Below are 21,748 nucleotides of genomic sequence, written 5' to 3'. Positions count from 1 at the left end.
AAACGTTAATAAATGTAGTATAGTGTCAAAAAACTCAAAATAATCAGTTTTTTAATTTATTACAACTTTTTTATCAAATTATCAAGTTATATTAAAGCAAATTAAAAATGTGTACAATCATATAAATAAATAATAATATTGAAAAGAATCTTTAAAAACTACATGTCATTTATAATAATATTATATAGCCAATATAGGGAATTTAAAAATTTAAAAATTCGAAATTTTGTTATTTGAGTTATTTCCTTTTTTACATATATTTAATAGTTTATTATTGTCATCAACTTTGGATTTTCGTTCTTAAGGGGAGTTTCGTTTCGAACAGATGCTAAAACAACTTGTTTTTATTTTTATAATGTTTATGTATAAGTTTTTTATAGTTTACTTTATAAAAGTGTCCACGTTTTGCAATGTAAAATTTTACCTGACCGTACTAAGTATCCGCGTTTTGCCATCTTAATTTTTACCCGGTCGTACAAAATATCTACGTTTCGACGCGTTTTAATGGTCGATTGCACAAAGTGACCTAGAACCACGCACACGACCTAAGCCGCGTGCCGCATGTGGCATGTGGTTTTTCTCGGTCCGTTTTTTGTTTTTTAATTAAGCTCCTGGTGTTTGGACGAAGTTGATCTTCTTATCAGTTCCCTTCGTGTTTATGATAATGATAAATTGATAACATTATTTATAAACATGCCGCGAAGATAAAATATGTTGAAATTGTTGATTATTAATTGTCTATTGATGATAGTAAATTATTGAACGTTTCATACAATAATATTGTTATACAACATTCGACTTAATTAAAGTATATTTATTATTTAATCTATGATAATATGACGTATTTGTTAACACACATCATTCTTTAGTCATTACCATCGAGTTATTTAGTTTAGGTCAATATAGTAATGGTCATTGGTCAGTACGTCAGTAACCGTTGAGACGTGATTACGTGTTCCGTTTTTCACTATAAATTTATAAACATTTAAATTTTTTGCGCTCCAGGACGACCGAGGTAAACACGATTGGACGGTTTGGATGCGACCTCTGCTTGAGCAGCCGGTCGAATAAACCGATTAGACCCATGTAGAACCGCCGTGAAACGGATCACCCGACACGTAAGCACGTTATCTTTACCTATAGCTATTATATTACGATATATGATAATTTAATTACATAAATATTAAATATCTTCCTAATAAATTTTATATTATAACTTATGAGGCGGTCACCCCCAGTGGCGTAGCCAGGATTTTTTTCGGGGAGGGTTTATCAATTTTTGTAAAGTACAATTTAAGATTTTTGTAGCGATTTTCATAGAGACATAGATAGACCATTAAAAATTAAAATAATTTTTAAATTTTCTTGATATTTCGGGGGGAGGGGGGGAGTGCAGCCCCCTCATCCCTCCCCCTGGCTACGCCACTAGTATACCCGTATAATATGTTGTCTTTGTCATGCTAACGTACCTATATACTACCTATCACGCATAGAAATTTGGAGTTGATTTAACTACAACGATTGTCAATGTTATACACATTTGAACGTCATTTTTTAGTTAAGGCTGTCTTGTAGTTGAATTGACATCAACGTCGGGGTTAAATTCATGTGTAAAACGTACCATGAATTTGAGAAATTATTAATTATTATCGCGGTTATTTTAACATTAAGACAAGTTACAATACGTAGCAAATTTGTACTCAGCGGTTCCAACTTTGTGCTGTAAATATAAGTTAATAATAATATTGAACTATTATCAAACTTAAAGCCTAAAGGTAAGGGCATTATCTGTGCTTTCTCAAGTGGTATTTTAACGGTTTTTTACGACAGAGAAAACACATGTGGGTGTGGCGTCCTCTCATTATAATAAATATTATTACGATTTACGTTTGTGTCATTTGCCTACAACTACTTTGACTGCACGTGCCTCCCTTCCCCTTTTCCGTACCTGTGTTACGTAGTTGATACAAACCTCTTAATTATTGAATGCCAATTATTGAATTTTAATTTAAATTTTTTTTTTCAAAATAAAATTTGATAAAGCTTTAAAATCTTAAAATTTAATTCTTTACAGTCTTACAGATCATTTAGATCACTGACAATATGTTTTCTTTAACTTTTTTTATGTGCTGTAAAATTGGATTTTAGCATACGGGATGTATTTTCGTGTCAACAACGTTATTTATTCTACCAATAAGCGTACTAGAATTAATAAATTTGATTGTTATCAAAATATCGATATAAAATTATTATAAATTATAATATGTTACTATCGAGATGACAAGATCGATGTAGCACGAATCCGCCCATTCTAACGTTTTACATGAAAAATACGCAAACACAATTATAACGATTGCGCTCTATCTCTATGAAATATAGGTATTGTCATTTTAACAATTTTACAATAAGTACACTATTTAAAAATATTGGTACTTTAATAATTTTTATTCATAGTTTTTATAATAGTTTTAACTTTTAATAACTTTAAATTCATTTCTTTAAATTACGCCGCGTAAAGAAAGTAGGTGTCGCGATAACCGATAATATATACTAAAATATTAATACATGTTTTAATAAACATTTGAATTTTCGGAATAAAGATTGTATTTGTAGCGTGACTGATGCAAAGGTGGATGTATCATAACGGGATACAAAGGTATATGTATTATTTGCATTTTTGAAATTTATAAACTTTTTCTAATACAAATATTAATATTAACATTTTAAATTTCAATTATTCTTATTAGTATTAAATAAGTAGGGTTCTGTAGTCACACAATATATAATATTTATTTTCTATGCTTATAAGACAAGTATTAATTATTCATTTTTAATTATCTTTTAAATTTCATTTTACTAAAACGGCTTAAATTAAATAAAAATAAAAATAAAATATTATTTTATATTCTGTATGTGTATAGGTACAAGTTCCTGTTTTCATTTGTATTAAAAAAAATTTAAAAAACATCGCGATTATTAGGAATTATTAATATTTTAATTAACAATATAAAAATCAATTTAATCTCCAAAATACGTACAAAAATGTCATTACAAATATTTCTCCAAATTTAAATATTTACAAAATTAGAAATTTAAACAAAGAATAACAATTTTAATTATTTTGTTGTAATTCAAAAAATATTGTTCTTAGAAACTTATATTTACTATACATATATATGCAATTACATTTTCAAAATATTTAGGTTAATTTCAAACTATAAATACTACCATTGTTATAAATAGTACTATTTATAATCAATGATACTACGAATCTATTACACCATTTTACGTTAAGTATGTTGGTTCTTTTAATTATGTAATTATTTTTTAATGTAATATTAAATGAAATTATGTTATATAACAAAATTGTTGTATAATATTTATTAATTAAAATTTAAAAACATTTTTGGCAAATGTAATTTAACCTATCGTATTATGTAGGTATATACAATATATACATAATAACTATACTTAAGTATATTATGTAATACTAATACAAAAACTCAAAAATAGCCACACTTTAGGCACATTTTCACCGAATTGTGTTTCTTATACAATGATTTATATTTAAATTTAAGTTAATGACATTTATTACAGTAACTTCAGTGTATAAGTATTGACGAGGTACACTTGACATCATCTTCTACAACATAGCGAATTCATCAATTTTTTTATGTTATAGAACTGTATAAATTATCAACTTTTTAAAAATTGAATTTATTGAATCATTAATTAGAGAAAAGAAAACAACAATTCTTAAACCTCATCAACATAATTTAAAACACAATATTATAGTACTGAGCAGTGAGCATTTATTTTCCGCCACATATAGGTTTGCACATCATGGCCTCTAGGACGTCAACTGTTTATAATGTTTAAACATCATTATAACACACTAGAAGGCTTCCTTGCCGCTCCCATCTATATCTATGTTAACAGAATGAGGTGTTTTTATTTTCCTTCAGTTTTTACCAGCTACTTTACAGCTTTACAAGTTCCCTTGATTTAATAGGTACCACTCCGTATTTGACAATACGTTCTAGACCTAATAAGGCTTTATTCTGATACTTGAGTATAGTATTATTATATGTATTTTTTTTTCAGTTGATTTTTTAAAATAAAAATCGATTTTCCATAGTAAACACAGATTGAAATGTTGTCTTATATTATAACACAATATATTTTTTTAGGAGTTTTAAGTTCATACGTTTATAAAATTCGATAATTTAACGAAAAACAATATGATTATATTATAGTTTTTTTATTGTAATTTAAATAAAAATTATTCGTACGAACTTGAAACTTTTTGGCTCTAATAGAAAATAAATATATTATTATTATATTTGCTTACATTTTCAATATGTTTTGATTAATTTTAAAATTTTAAATTATTCAAACCATGAACCTATTATTTACACACTTCAATCTTCAACGTTCGACATTTCAACAGTACGTCGGTATTGATTTATATAAATTAATAACAAATTGTAATATTATATGAAATAATATAATATTAGCAATTATTTTATATTGTATAATAATACCTAGCATTCGACCTACCTTACTATTAATGATAGGCAATAGCAATAACAAATTTAAAAATACATAATAATAAAATATAATTTTAGAAATACATTGACTAAGCCCTCTACATTCAGAATCGTTTTTCATATGGTACGATTAATTATTGAATTCAAATTTAAATAATTTAATATATTTATTTATTTATATATATATATATATAAATAAACGGGATAAAACCCTCTTGAAAATACAGTTGAAGTTAATGACATAATGTCATCCATTATAGTTAAATTATACGAAGTATATTTTACAACTACTAAACATTAGGACGAATCTCTTAATTTTTTGTTTTAGAGCCCAAAAAAGAGATAATAATATAATTATGTTAGTAACCAATTCATTTTAATAAGTTTACTTATTAAATTCATTGTCGCGATTAATTATATGTAAGTATTGATAAACCAAATATCTTTATATACTTTGTACATTATTTATTTGATTATTCTTTATTATTATTTAATGATAGTATCTAAATTATGTTAATTATTAAAAAGTATATATTTACTACATGAAAAGATGTTTTTTTTGTATCTATTTGAATTACTTGATAGATATATTAATATTTTAATATAATATTATACAATATCTTAATATCTTCTATCATAACTTATAGACACCTAGACATATAACATATATATTGAAGAGTAATTATATGTTTTCCCCTAATTTCTAACAAATATATTTAAATTACATGTATATGTTCTAATAACTTCTTAATTTAATTAGAATTTATGGGCATGGCAACGTTGATTTGTTGATTTATACAATATGTTAAACACAAACAGTATTAATAATAATTACAAATTTTAACACAATGGCTGAATCAAACACTCCAGAAGATAAATTAAAAAATCAAACACCAATTCTACAATATACAATATTTTCTGATGATTATTACAATGAAGAGTTACTATACTCAAATGAAAAGTTAGGAATACTGAAGAAAAAATTAGAAATCGTAAGATCAAGGGTGGATGTGAATGATAAATTAAAAAAAAAACCTCTCCCCTTTAAGGCGACCTATGAATAATGCACCTTTGCATGAAGTATACAAAAATGTTATTAATAAGGACTCGTTTTCCATTTTAGCCTCGATTTTAGATAAAGAAAATAACGTTAATAGTAAGTACACAGAGTGGAAAGTTTTATCATAAGTTACAATAAATAAACTTATTATTAGTATTTTACGTTAATTAATCAATGCAGGTATAACATCAACTGAAAATCAGAATAACAAGTCGACAGAAAACGATATAAAATCTGTTAGAAATGATAACGCAAATATTCAAAAATTCAATAAACCGTCAAATATTGAGAAAACTAATCAAATAAACTCCCGAGAAATTAATAAAAATGCTAAAAAGTCTTTGAATGTTAAACAAGATGTTGTAAAAAAAATAAAAATTACTTCAACTAAAAATACACAATCATTGAAGAAGAAAACTAATCAACGTAATAAAATTGTGTCTGTAGATAAAACCAAATAACAAAAATATATATACATAGTTTTAACCAACAAATTATAAATTTGATTCTTATTCTTAAGAGTTAACTATAACTTTACTTTTAACAATTTTATTAAACTTATTTCATTATTATATATGTATGGGTAATAATATGTACCTACCTATATGTGTTAGTATTAATTTTTATTAAACCTGAATTAATTACTCATAAACGTTTGACAAAACAAATTTACTAACTATAGCAGGTATAGTAACTATACCTACTTATAACCTCAAATATTACTAATATTAGTTAATTATATTTGTCTCCTTGTCGCAATTTAAGGTTTTTTAATTTTTAAATAATAACATATATTTTAAATTGCATATACCTAATCAAAATATTTTTTTGAGTTTTGAATGATTAGTTATATAGTTAAGATCTATCTTTAAATACTTTTTGCTTTTAAGTATTTAAAGTTAAGAATTTAAGATCTGCATAGTTTATAAATGGTACTGCAAGGGTATTTCACATAATGTTTTGCTACAACTCAGCGCATCAATACTTCAGTACTTAAGTTAATATAACTATTTATTATTTAACCACTTTTTCAAAATTTTATTTTCGTATATAAAACTAAAATTCCCATATCCCATAGTCATTTAAAAAATATCTTTTTACATTAATTGGACATAATACGAGTGTTAAATATTAAGAGAATCATTTAGTATAAGAGATGACTTATTATTTCGAATTAATAATACAATTCGATTATTATTAAACAAATTGTATTTATAGTTAATGGACAATTATATATACATATTTTTACTGTAAAATTTTTTATATCAATTTATAAATCAAAACTTATGTTTCGATTGAAAGACGGCTCGTACGATGTTACTTATTAGCATTGATTATTATTAATTAACTAGTAAAATAAAAAATATGTTTATTTAAAATTGTGTGGAACTCAAATCATAAACCTTAAATTACTAAATAATGTTAAACAATATGTTTTCAATTTTTCAGTTTTAATAATTGAGCTAAACTAGAGCAATGACATAAATTGAACTGCCATATATAGTTATATCTATAAAATTGTATTACAATTGCTAACTACTGAGTACTGAAGTCGTATAATAAGCTATCATAGTATCATCTACATATAATTTCTATATAATATATTAGGTTTAGTCGTACTATTATATAGATTATTTTAATATAGAGTATCGTGATGAAATTTTTTTATTTAAAAACGTATTACTAACATTGAACATACCATTAAAAACTTTTGACTTTCCAATTTATTTTTCTATTAATTACTAGGTTGAATTAATTTTAGTCAAAAAAAGATTAAAAATAAGATTTTTTTATTTATATCATTTATTATTGTTAAAGTATAAAGTTTTAACTTTATAAGTAACTAACTTGCCGTAGAACAGTGTTATTGTAATTACTATAACTTATTTTAAAACCTGCAATACATACCTATTCTGCGTATACTCTTGAATATTGTTGATTCGATTATAGATAATATACAAATTTTTATATACATTGTACACATTGCCAATATAATTATAATATAATTGTGTATTAAATATTGTATTTTCAAATATATTAACTGTAGATTAATTATATAATAATATATGTAAAATTTGATGTTATAATTTCGCATAAATACGTTAAGTGCTTGGACGCTCAATAACGTATTTAATATTTATATATTATATGAATAATATCATAATATTCATAATAATTTATAAACAATACTAAAATAAGTGTTATTTGAACACATTTATAGTATATTAATACATAAATTTATGAATAAATTTATTCAACTCGAGTAATGTGCACAAAAAAACTATTCAGGTAATATAAACTTGCTAAGAGTTAGGTACATAATGTTTTATGTATTACAAACAGCGTGGTATATTCTTGTGTTAATGGAATGTATTTAGAATTTGTATACAAATTCCATAGAAGTATTCCAAAGTTTCCCAGAAATGATGGTCTCTTAGATTCTATAAAGGTATAAACATTATGATGTAGCTATTAGTAAACAACCTTCGGCAACTTTACGGTATAGCACATATTTCGCCTTTTTAGACAAACTCGATTATATTAGGTAGGTATTATATATTGTCATGTCACAACTCGTAGTAAATAGTAATCACAGAATACAAAATATTGTGTTTAACTGCATTTGTTTTTAAATAAAGCATGTTATAATATATTTATAAGTATTATTAAATATATCTACTAGCTCTACTAAATCCTAAATCCTGCCATTGATTATAAATATAATTAATTTTAAAGTAATCAATTATATTTGATAACGTTAATTTTATTTATTTTACAGATTAAATTACATGACTACAAAACAATTTGTAACTTTATCTTATCTCTGGGCCAATAAACAATATATAATACTCAAATAATACTACTTATATTGATTTGAAAGAGGGGAAAAAGTAGTCGGCAAAATCAAAAGCCAATTTATTCCTTGTTTATGATTGGAATCACGGAATCACATGTGTCCCGCCTTTTACATCGTGCGTTTTGTGTCGATAATTATTGATAGACAGCATGCAAATAATTTTATAACATTATAATTGCTTCTCGATCGCCTAAAATGTCTACTATTCCTCACTTGCCCATTTTTCTTGAAGACGACGGTATCGAACACGGATCTCGAATCATATTGAAACTGATAAGACCAAACTGGAATTTGGATAAAATCCGATACAAGGTTAGAAAAAACCAATGAAAGTTATAAACATATTTATTTACATACATATATTGTTGTATAACGCTTGTATAGATCGCATGTATAACACAAAAAATATTTAAACTCGTCATAAGATTCTAAGCTATATTTATCTTAGTGGTTTACAAAAAATCCTGAATCAAACTAATCATCGAAATTGTGCATAAAACATTAGTTGTTCACAGATGGTATTACTAATAAATTGGTTGGTTTATTTGACGATTCGCGTCCAGAAGATGATGGCGTGCTGGTACGTGTCTACGGCAAAAATACGGAACAAATCATTGACAGAAAAGCAGAATTCGAAAACTTTAAGGTTCGTTGTTCCCATAGTATACTGGGTCACTAGGTTAACCTAACCTTAACATCAATATTTTCTTTTAATGATGAATTTATTTCGATTTAGATGCGTTAAAAATTTAAAAAAAAAAACTATGAAATTAACAATTTGAATATATATTTTTAAGTCATACCTACTTTTGTGTATAGAATATTGTTTACCGTTGTATTATGTGGATTTGTATTGTTGTCAGTGCGATGCGAGTTATCAGCAAATTATTTTTTTATAAGTTCAATATCCAATAATTATGAGCTAATAGAAGTTATACGTTAACAAAAATAATAATAAAAGTATTATTTTCTTTTGTTTGTTAAATTTACTAGGCACATTTATATTATCTAAAAATATCAAACAGGCACTATAAACTCGTTGAGCTATAATGTCTCACTATAATATGCTACATTAATTTTTTATTAACATAAATAACATAATTCACTATTATTTTCAAATTTCCAACACATATTATATTAAATGTAGTTTATAGGATTACGCATACTTATTATCTATCTCTATATTAAATTAACTTTTTTATGTCGGCCTTTGAATTTGTTAAACATACCTTTTATATTTCAGCTTATTGGGTGTCGGCTATTTGTACTACACCCTGTCTAATATATACATACACAATTTTACATTAATTTACACTACATTATATTGTAGAAAATTATTGGTAGTTATAAAATAATTATTATTGGTGTAGTGTTGTGGTAATTACATATCTAATAGCAAACTTATATTACTGTAATTTGTATTGCCATTAGTCGTATAACTTTTATCAAGACTAATTGCACGTATACGTGGTATACCATTTATATTATAACCTATATTAATAATAGTTTGTAGTTAAGTACTGTTAAATGATTATTAATTTTTTTAACAGTAAACACTGTAACTTTTATTATCTTAGTAAATTTCAATCTTTTTCACATGGTTTTAATTCTTCAGTATTTATTATAAGTATACTTTTTTTTAAATTTTGAAATATAACACAACAAATGCATTAAAAATGTATTCAGTTACTGATTGTTTATTTATTTAAAAAATCAAATCATCATTAATATGAAAAGAAATTTTTAAATGCTTTTTCAATAAAAAATAAGAATTTTTATCATAATATTATTATAGTAGCTTCTAGCATGCAGAAAACTGTATGATCGGAAAAAATGTTTGTGTATTAGGTATACATTATTGTATATGTATACCTATTATTGTCATTAATAGGTATTAAACAACTTTTTAATAATCTCAGAAACTTGAAATTCATATTCTGCAATTTTTTTTAATATGTTATAGATTTATATAAATGTGAAAATATATATAATATATGAATATAATTTTAAAAATATAAATATTTAAATTTAATTAAGTACAATATTGTATGTATTTTTTTTTATTATTATTATTATCTATTTCAATATAATTTATTGTTTTGGATAGACGAAAAATTGTTTTACTAATTTTAGTATACTTATATACTGTATTGCATCATTATACTCATACCATATAAAATTGATTACTATACACATTTTAAGAACATTAATTTATATTTTATTGTAAGTATTATTAATATGATTCGATTTCCGTTGCTAGTTCCCGGATGGGCGACCTAGGAATTTTAGCATCACACACGACACACGTGGCGTCCTACCTAATCATAATCGTCAAGATAAAATTAGTATCTATAGCTACAATCTCTCCTAACATAAGAAAAATATATGATTAAAGTGTCTCATTATTTATTTGATGAAATGAAATAATCAAATGTTTATAAATTAATTGATGAGCATATAGTTATATTTTTAATTTCATAAGCATTTCAACAATATCATATACGTTTTTCCAGTTTTTGTACCATGCTGGACTTGCACCTGACTTGTACGCAACGTTCGATAACGGCATGGTGTACAAATACATTAAAGGAGAAACGCTGAACACTTCTACAGTACGGGAACCAAGCATTTACAGGCTAGTGGCCACAACAATGGCGAGATTTCACCGGTTAGGTACAAATGGCATAAGTGCAAGAGATGGAACGATCAAATCCGAACTTTGGAATAAAATGGAACAGTTCGCCAATCTCATCCCAAAACGTTTTAGCTCTCCGTCCAATGACCTTCGGTTAGTTCATTCAGCAGTTCATAATATAATATTAATTAATAATTATTATTTATTAATTATTATATTCGATCTAATACTACACATTATAATTTGATTATTTTAACGTAAAACTCTAATTTAGTAGTTATATTTTCGAGAGAAAGATTTGGGAATATTTATTTTCTACATTTACTACACTATAATATAACATTAAGAAATAAAATATTTTTTAAACGTAAACCATTATTTTTAATTTTATACTGTGTAGGTATAGCTGAATATTTAGCTATAGTTTTATTTTTCACATAGACGCATGTTCTTTACGCGTGACTATAATATTATTTATAATATAAAATATATTATATTTAAAACCATCTGCATCTGATTCCATTTATAATGCATGATATTCATATACATAGATTCCGAAAGATATTCACCCAAGGCATCGAGAACCTACGAGCTGATATTGAACCACTGAAAGCATTGTTGGAAAATATCGAAAGTCCAGTTGTATTCTGTCACAACGACTTGCTGTTGGGCAACATACTTTTGCAGAGTGATGACACAGTGAGTGGTCGTCGTCCCGTCAGCGTAGCATTTATCGATTATGAGTACGCCATGTTCAACAATCAGGCGTTCGACATAGCTAATCACTTTATTGAATTTGCTGGTATTTAAAAAACATTATTAATAAAGTTTAGATTTGGTAGTCATTTGTGTAGAATAAGTACATGGAATTTCACGGGCGTAGCTAGAATTCCAATCGGGGGGGGGGGGGGGTTGAGAGGGCAAATTCGATTTTTTTTTTAAGTATTTATTTATATTATAATAACTGACTATTATCTATAGTGTCTCACGAAACTATTTTTAGACTTCATGTTCTTAAATCTTATTTAATATTTCGATTTTAATGTAAAACTTACATGTCTGGTATAAAGAAATAGAATTCAACTTGAGGCATGAGGGGGGGGAGGCAATTGCCTTAAGTTTTTTTGATTCTGAGTGATGGGATTAATGTAGTATTGGTTAATGATTTTACAGTAATACTTGTTTATTTTTGAGTGTTAGAAGAGAAAATGTTTCAATCTTCAATTTTGAGATTAATTTTAAGCAGATACCAAATTATATCATTGGATCTATATGTGGTATAGGTATACTTTAGGAAGTTTAAATTTAAAAAGCAGACCTTATGATAATAATTAATAATAATTACAAAAATATAGAACAAGAATGAATAATACTGTACCTATAAAGCGATGTTTTCTACTAAGTCGATTTTCCTATTATCGTATATTCGAATTTGATATTGTATTTTGATGACAGACTAAATTGTAAAGCAAATATATTTATCATTTCGCTCAAAATTTAAAATAAGATTTAACTACCCATGAACTACTTTAGTATTTTAATGATTCTTATTTTGTTGTTTAAAATATTAACAACTTGTTGATTGAATTTTGCATTATACAAAATATTGACAAATCGGTTAATACAGACAATACAGTCAATAACCTCTTCTGCCTTATTGAAACTCTTAACAGTCTTAACTATAGCTCTTCAATTTTTTTTCAAGCTGAAAATATTTAGGTACACATCATTGAATATTATATATACTTACATAACAATTTTTGTATTATAAACTTATATAATACCATAAACTATAAAGTATAAAATCACAATACAAAAATACGTATAAATATTGAAGATGTTAATTTCCTAACCTAGCCTACACATATCCAACACATGATATATTATGTCTGCCAATATTTTAGTATTATTATTTAATAATGAATATTATTACTAACGTCCGGGGAATTTTATTATTTTACACATAGGATTTTTTTTTTCTTATCGTCGATTTACGTTAACATTTTTGTTACGCAGGTGTACAAGAACCGGACTTCTCATTGTATCCAAATGTCGATTTGCAAATGGACTGGCTGAAGTCGTACTTAGAAGAATATACCGGGGAATCTTTAGACCAAAATGATCAAAGGATTGCTGTGCTTAAGCATCAAGTGGACATGTTTGTAATTGCGTCGCATTTATTGTGGATATTCTGGTCACTCGTACAAACCGAAATATCGGTTATCGATTTCGATTATTTAAAGTAATAACATGGTTACAGAATTATTGATAAGAAATAGACATTTAAAGTTCAAAATTTTATAAAATCATATATTTTAACAAAAATTACGATCTTTATTTTATATAACAATACTTAACATCATTATTACAATAAAACATCATTTTAATATTTTTTTTTTTATTTTCAGATATGCAGAAATGAGATTCGAACAGTACACAAAAGCAAAAAGTTCACTCATCAAATGAATATTTTGTTGCATTCCGAAAACAATTTCATTACTTTATAACACTCAATTTTAACATTCCAATATAGGACAAGGGAATGTTATAATATAGGCTCAAGCTGTGTCCATAAATATTAAATGATAGGCATTTAATAGCTTTACTTTAATATAAATGCAATGCCTCTGTAAATTAAAAAAGTGATTAACCAACTCCGCTGCCAAATTTTATCGTAATCACAGTATTATAATATAGTGCCAACAACTTTGTTAAAATATATATTACATATTGTGCATCTTATAAAATATATATAGTTACATCAACACAACTAATATGTTAGCAGAAAAATAATCAACATCTTTTTATTATAATCAGTATAATAAACCAAATAATAAAAAGCATAATATAATAATAAAAGTACCTTGGTATATATTTATTTTTTTTAAGTATACTTGTATAATATAGGTCACATACCTAGTCCAAACATCAAATAGGTGTACTTACTGTATACCTTTATATGATTTTACATCATTATTTTAATTATAGTATTGCTAGTTAAGCAAAAAATATTTTCCAATATATGCCATATATTATAAACGATCAAGCTATAATATAATCAAGGTAGTCACATTTACTTAATTAAATGATTATAATTTATAATTATTTACAAGTTTACAATTATCTGTTTATTGTAATGCTTAAAAACATAATTGATTAACAACAGTGTTTTTTTTTAACAAAGCTAAATGTAATAGATTGCACAACAAATCACAGTTGTACTAACACAGTAACACGGGAAAACTAGTAACTTACCTACTTCAAGATTATAAATTTTTCTCAACGTGTCTTTAAATTTGCCTATATTAAATCCCTTAAAAAGTGAATATTAAATATTTAATAGCTTATGTCAGATAAATAAAATATTTCATTAGATAAACCAAACACATTATCATAGGCGAAGCTAGGAGAGGGATTTGGGATCTAAGCCCTCCGAATGTATAGCCTAGTTAATTAGTAGTTATATACCTACAATTTTGTATTTTTGTATCTTATTCACAAATATACTAATTAAAGGGCATAAGTAATTTTTTTTTCAAGCATTGTTTTCTGAATGTCCGAAAATATTGCTTTCCATGCACAGAGTTCATTTCATACATCAAGGAATTAAAAAATGTAATTTATGTGCATTTTTATATAGGAATTGATAAAATTCGATAAAAAATTAAGCAGCACCAGATTATACAGTGCTATTATGAATATTTATGATATACAAGAACAAGATAAAAGTATAACGAATATATCTATATATGTTATGTATTCATTTTTTGGAAATAATTTTCAGAGTAAAAAGAAGATGATGAAATTATACGAATAATTAATACCTAAAAATATAAATTTATATAATTAAACAAATTTTTTCAATGTTAAAAATAATTTTAAGAGAATTTTTTTAGTGCATTTTTAAAAAAAATTGCTGTTATGAGTGCATTAAATCGTATTTTTTTAAGGCATTTTTCTTGTTTTTTTAGAGCATTTAAATCCGTTCCCTTATCATTATTAATATGTTCTATATGTATAATCACAACAGACCAGAATAAATAAATTTAGTCATTTTTATAATATATTTTTCGAGTCATATTTGCATTTTTTAGATTTTTTAAGGCATTAAAATCCCAGCCCTATAATATATATGAGATATGACCATAGTATGTACATTAACCCGTATGGAGTATTCGATTGTCCTCATGTATATATATTGGTGGATATTATATAGATAATAAAAGACAGATAACAGCTACCCATCTGTAAGACCTATTTATATATATTTATTATCTATATACTTTACAGCAGCTGCAACTACTGATGTATGTGTTATTGTATTATCAATGGCAGTGCGCAAATTGTAATAATAATATTGAAAAAAAAACAACGTCGAGATAACAGAGTAACAGATTTGCACTTTGCCGAGTACAGACTATACTGAGTATACTGAGTAGTATTGACGTATATAGTACGGACGTCAGTATTCGGTGTGCAAGTAATATTTTGTTATTAATTCTCGTGTCGACGTCCGTTTGTCCGTTCGCACACGAACATTAAAAAACAATATTATGTCAAGACTGGAAATTTCGGTACCGCCGATCGCCTTCCCACTCCGGTCTATATAGACCTTAAGGGTCTGCACCCACGACCCACCTGATCTGCCTACGTTCGATCGCCTAATCCGTTTCAGACGTCCCCGCGGCCATAACTCATAATCGTTGTTTCGCAGTCGTGTATTTCGTGGAGTGCGCACATCGTCGTCAATGGCATTTCGAGAAGCTGTCGTACGCACGTCTGGTCGTCGTCTCGTAGTAGACATCCATCGACAATCGCCGAGACCATAATATCAATACGATATTGTCGTTATTTTCGTATTGTCGTCTACCGTGCTTCTGTGCAATGTCCGTCACCGTACAGCAGATATTGTCCGACGCCAAGCGATTGGCGTCCAAACTCAAAGAGCACGACACAGCGGCCGATGCGTTGTTGTCCCAAGCCCAGTTCGTCTACAAGAAGATCGACGCCATGAAACAAGTAATATATAATAACAATATTATTATTTTATAGTTACCGTTTGGTAAAGATTGTTTAATCGGTTCCGGCATACCAATATGGACTTAGGGTTGGTAAGGGAGCTTTAGACTTCCTCTCCCCCATAATCTTAGAGTTACCTACTGAGAGTACAAAATTCAAATTCATAACTCATAAGTTAATATTATTTTAATAGATTTAGAATAAGCCCACACTAAAGCTATTATACTGTTTAGACATTGTAGAGATTCTAAATATCAATAAGTCCACCTATGAGTACCAATCGTTGTTTTGTGTCCAAGTCTAGTAATAATTATAATGTTTTCACTGTTGCTATTTTTAGTATACGGATGATTTGTCAGAACTCAACGACATGGAAGAAGGAGGTCTCCCACATGAAGAACTGGTCAACTCTATTCGGACTGAAAGTCGGCAGCTTCAAGAGATTGTACGCGAAAACCGCATATTAAGAGCAATGGTTGCTGAGCACCAGACTGCGCTAGAAATGATCATGAGCAAATATCGGTCCCAGGTTTCACATCTTGTAGCTCAAAGCAGCGCCGACCAGCTTGTTAATAATATCACAGCTAAGGTAAAATTACTTTACATTCAAGCAATAGGTTCACTAAATGAATTTCTCTTGTCTTTCAGACAATAGAAGAGAAAAATGCTTTGATCATTCAACAGGAAGAACGTATCAAAGAAATGATGGCTGTCATGAGTCTCGCCTCTCGTTTAGAAGCTGAAGAAGCAAGTAAAAAGGAAGAAACTATTGGCAGGTTACAAATTGAAAACCAAGTATGTGATACTTATTTTTTTTTTTTTTGTCTAAATCTACTTTGTTAATAAAGCTTTATTCAAGCTTTAATTATCATATGTAATAGAGATATGCTAGCAATATCTTACAACTGTTTTTTCTATTTTTAAATTATTGCCACAACTATTATAACTAGTCTTATACTTTTTCATTTAACTATTTTTGTACACATTTTTTATTAACATGCTTGACTTAACTCAATTTTTTATTTTTTTTTTACTTTTGAATTGTTTTTTTTCAGGTAAAAATAGTTAGTAAATATAAATTTTCACTTACAATTTATTAGTGTAGTTTGAAAATAGTTATGAGTACATTATTTTACACAATATATAAAATACTTCACTTTAAATATTACATATTCCTAACATCCAAATGGTTCTTTTTGTGTCACGATTCACTTCAAAACTTTACTTTTTACCTATTATACATTTTTATCTGCACATTGTATTATTAATTGTTATGTACTAATGTGTACTCATTATCTTAATACATCATTCTGTTGTATTATTTTCATAGACTAAATTAACAATATGAATACAATATATATGAGTACAATATGAATATCAAATGTAAAATAGAAATATTTAAATGTATGTTTATTTATATTTTTCAACTGCTTTGCATAACACTAAACCAGTTTTGATTAAAAGTTTGGTAACTTTATAGTGTTTTAAATTTCAAAACTATTTCTGATATTTTTTTTAAGTACTAAGCTTAATAAAAATAAATTCACAGTGATAATTATTATAAATATGTAATCATAGTTATGAAAATTTACACCTTTAAGGCTTTCAACTCTTCTGCAATGCTTTTAATAACATCAAATTATGTAAGCATTATACTCACTAGTTGTTTTTGAAAATATCTCAAATGTTTTTTGTTAAAATAAATTGGAAATCTTAATTTTTAGAATATAAAAATTGATAACATTAAAGAAAATAATAAATATATTTTCTTCATAGTATTATTATTATACTATTTATATTCAATTTTTAAATATAAAATCAGGACCACCTGAATCATTTGTTTCGTGAAAAGAATCTAATTTTTGATTCTTTATCCATACAATATTTTTTATATTTTTGTTATTCATTTGCTTGAAACAATAATAACACAATTATGACATAATAAAATAATTTAACAAGTTTTTCGTGACTAAATAACAAAAACTTGTATTATCTAATTTAATTTATTATAGTAAATATTTCAGTAGGTTGTATTTACAGTTTCTGATAAAATATACATGATAAAAAACCAGTGGTGCTTACACATTGTTAAATATGAACACTTATATTGTAACTACTGACAGGTTAAGTCAAAACTTAAGAAAATTGAATGAAAAATTAAACATGTACTCACTCTTTTAATTTTTAATATTGAAGAAAATAAAATAATCCCAAATATATATACTATATCATGGAGCATGTTTATTAATTTTGTACATAAACAAACATAATTTTTCAACTTGTAATATCAGTATTATAGTTTGTTTTATGAAAATATAAAAATAATAGGTTATTTTATAGTTCTAATAGTCAGTTATTAATGAAATGATAAATATTTTTTATTTAATGATATTTATAATTCAATTAATTAAAATAAATAAGGTGTATATATCATACAATTAAATACTTAAAAATGTGTATATTGTTTTTGTTGTAACATTAATCACGAGAAATGATAAAGGGAATTTAGATTTAATACAATCTTATACAAATTAAATATTATTTTTGTTTGATTGTTGGATAATATATATTATATTATATGTATATATATTTTTTTTACAGACACTTAGAAAACTATTGAAAATATCCACTGATCTATCTGTAGAAAAAGGACCAGACAAGATGTTGGCATCTACGTAAACTTAATACATTACCATTGCTATATCAAAATACTCCCGAAATATTAAATTCAAATGCCATTAATAATTGTGTCATTATAATAATTAAGAAAATACAAACAAATAATGAACACAATCATTTGGACTTAAATTAAGATAATCATAAAATAATTTTGAAGAAAAAAAACATACATTAACATATAACATAATATTATATTCATATATTCAAATCAGGAACAATGTTGTGTCATCATCGTGTATAGTGTGGAGGAAAACTAAATGTATGAGATCCAATGGCACCTACATTTGGCAATCGACCCACATTTGGTATGATGTTGTAGGACAGGGTAAGAGTCACGTTTTTATTCCCTCTGTAAAACATTAAAATAACTGAATTATCTATTTTTATCATAATTTTATTTTTTTTTCTTGTGTAATATTAATAAAGAGAACAAATCTAAATGAACATTTTCTAGTAGAAATAATAATAACAAAATAAATTAACAATAATAAAAATGATGAATTAAATTTAAGAAATGACTTTCATAATATATGTGTAAGAAGTAGGAAGAATTGTATTTATTGTCAGTAATGTATGCTATTATAATGTATTTATTTTAGTTTTATTTATACAATAGCATACTGTTCCATGATATTAACTTGTATCCACTAAAAATTAAGTATTTTAAACCATTCTGTATTATCCAATTCATAATTTAAAATTAAAATTATATTTTGATTAATGCATATTACATTATATATTAATATGATTATACTTAACAATGTATATGTTATCTGTTTGTTAGAGTTAAATTAGATCTAAGTATTTTATGTTAAAAACCATTATAAATATATATATATATATATATATGTATTATTTTGTAATAAATTATTATAATATTATTCAATTACCTTAAACCATTACCATCATCCCAAAAGTAATATTTTGTTCGCATATTTTTAAGGCGCAAGTTGGAATTCTCACCTCTCAAAATAATCTTGTCCCACAAAACTACCTAAATAAAATATTAGAACATGAATCAAAATATGTAAGTAATTTAATAAATAATATAACTACATAGTTATGAACATAAATGGTTTACTTGATTTAAGGCGTTTGTAGGTGTCTCATATTCTGCAGTCATGTACACAAACAATTGCTTGACATTCCAATTGAATAGGCTAGTGAGATGTGCACAAATATGGTTAAGTAACTTACAATATTTGTAATAGTAAAACATTGAAATAATAATTATAGTTATTATATATGTTATTATGTAATTAATAACTTTCAATTATTAAAAAAAATCAACACCTCTGTACTTAGTTTTAGGGATTCAAGATATTTATTAATAAGACGAAAAAAAATTAATTAAATAAACCAGAAAATACAAAATAGTAGAGTTTGTAGTCCATATTGAATGCAAAATGGATAAATTGATACTACATTCTTTAAAGATTAAATTCATTGATAAATGTAAGCAATGTATACATTTATGGTGGAATATATTCATTATGTTGATTTCAAAACAATATGATCGGTTTATCGGATATCAAAACATTTCTATACTATGCAGTTTAGAGAGAGAAAATGTTGAATAAAAACTGTGTACCTACTACACATTTTAAAGAGAATTAAGCGTTATATAATAAATCTGGAAAACATGATTTAATCAATATGTTAATATTATATACATTTAAAAAAAGGATATCTGCATCAAGATTGAATGTTATGTGACCCAAGTCGTTGATCTTTTTGGATACACCATACTCTGGTAAGTTTTTCCTGAAAACAAATCCATCGGTTAACACCACTATCGTACAAAAGTATACAGCAGTAGCCAGACACTAGGTCGGTCACTCATCAATATACTTACACTTCGATTTTTAGCGTCTGCATCTCGGTACCGGTTCGATAGTCAACCAATATGGTGGAAAGGAAACACGCGAACGTGAGAGTGACGAGTACGCTCAGCGTATACGCCAGCACCGAGTTGCCTCGGGACAGTAAAGAATGCATGGCTGGCTGATTTTGACGGACGAGCGATTCTTCTATAGTCTACAATACAATTCGTCAGCGGCTGTACTAAAACACTTAGTTTAAATCGAACATCGTGAAAAATAAATGAAAAAGAAATACGTATACACTTTTTCGTTTTAACGGGTGAAGGATACTATCAAGTATCAACTATTATTAAGGTGATAACAGAAAATCGTGACGTCGTTGAGTATCTCATGCTAACGATAACGAAAAACAAAAATATGACGTGGTTGCAGCAGAACAGGCACTGCGGAACTACGTGTTCGCTTGGTGGTGGAAGAATATATACATTCCCACCTTTTTTTATAGAACAGTTTCTTAGTCTACCGTCAATATAAAACAAAACTCCAATGTTTGTTTTGATCTGGTATTAAATCATTGCTTCATATTTTTAATTTTTAATTTTTTTTTTTTCTGTTTACTTTTCAAATACATTTTTACTGTGGTCTGACATAGTGATATTACAATAATAAATTAATCAACAACTAAGATTGCCGACGAAAAATTTATAACAATTATAATATATTATATATAATAAATAATAATTACAAATTAATTATATTCATGACATAATATGAACTATTTAAATATTTAATAGAATAAATTTGGCTATTATTAATTTAATCTAGTACCTAACCTACGGAGGTTTTATGGCTTGAAATTTTAATAAAAGAATAATTTGCACACTAATTGTATCGAGAATTTTTAATTAAAAATATGTATATATATATATACATAATAAATAAAGAACATACTTTTTATAGTACCTAGACATTATTAAGCCTAGAAATAATAATGTAAGTGATTACACAAGATAATTCTAGAAGTATATCGGAGATTCAAACCAATCAGAAAATTACCTATTGTAAGTAAAAAATTAACAAGGATTTTAATGTATACTTTGACGACAGTTTCTTGATATGAAAAAA

The 21,748-nt window shown here is 26.1% G+C and overlaps 4 protein-coding genes across 4 annotated transcripts; 3 read left to right on the top strand and 1 right to left on the bottom strand.

Annotated features, from left to right (window-relative positions):
• Nucleotides 1–741: 741 nt before the first annotated feature.
• On the top strand, nt 742–13,961 carry LOC132918152 (ethanolamine kinase). The gene is made up of 8 exons (XM_060979269.1): nt 742–918; nt 1,006–1,118; nt 8,390–8,779; nt 8,973–9,113; nt 10,981–11,255; nt 11,654–11,904; nt 13,119–13,344; nt 13,511–13,961. The coding sequence occupies exons 3-8, from the start codon at nt 8,663–8,665 to the stop codon at nt 13,566–13,568; spliced, it is 1,068 nt and encodes a 355-aa protein (XP_060835252.1). The 5' UTR covers nt 742–918; nt 1,006–1,118; nt 8,390–8,662; the 3' UTR covers nt 13,569–13,961.
• Nucleotides 5,277–6,071, top strand: LOC132917869 (pescadillo homolog). The gene is given in 3 exon segments (XM_060978831.1): nt 5,277–5,575; nt 5,577–5,706; nt 5,791–6,071. Coding segments are annotated over 3 exon segments (588 nt in total). The 5' UTR covers nt 5,277–5,398.
• A 1,473-nt stretch (nt 13,962–15,434) lies between the features above and the next one.
• Nucleotides 15,435–19,525, top strand: LOC132918161 (FGFR1 oncogene partner 2 homolog). Its single transcript, XM_060979283.1, has 4 exons — nt 15,435–16,121; nt 16,462–16,710; nt 16,770–16,916; nt 18,723–19,525. The coding sequence occupies exons 1-4, from the start codon at nt 15,987–15,989 to the stop codon at nt 18,798–18,800; spliced, it is 609 nt and encodes a 202-aa protein (XP_060835266.1). The 5' UTR covers nt 15,435–15,986; the 3' UTR covers nt 18,801–19,525.
• Nucleotides 18,972–21,031, bottom strand: LOC132918166 (signal peptidase complex subunit 3). The gene is made up of 5 exons (XM_060979288.1): nt 20,656–21,031; nt 20,491–20,564; nt 19,882–19,970; nt 19,691–19,794; nt 18,972–19,149 (listed from the first exon to the last, which is right to left on the bottom strand). The coding sequence occupies exons 1-5, from the start codon at nt 20,796–20,798 to the stop codon at nt 19,029–19,031; spliced, it is 531 nt and encodes a 176-aa protein (XP_060835271.1). The 5' UTR covers nt 20,799–21,031; the 3' UTR covers nt 18,972–19,028.
• Nucleotides 21,032–21,748: the final 717 nt, after the last annotated feature.

Source organism: Rhopalosiphum padi, chromosome 1 (assembly GCF_020882245.1).
Source record: "Rhopalosiphum padi isolate XX-2018 chromosome 1, ASM2088224v1, whole genome shotgun sequence".
In the NCBI taxonomy this organism is placed as follows: domain Eukaryota; kingdom Metazoa; phylum Arthropoda; class Insecta; order Hemiptera; family Aphididae; genus Rhopalosiphum; species Rhopalosiphum padi.
Note: the sequence above shows the minus strand (reverse complement) of the source record. Positions and strands in the feature narration are given on the sequence as shown.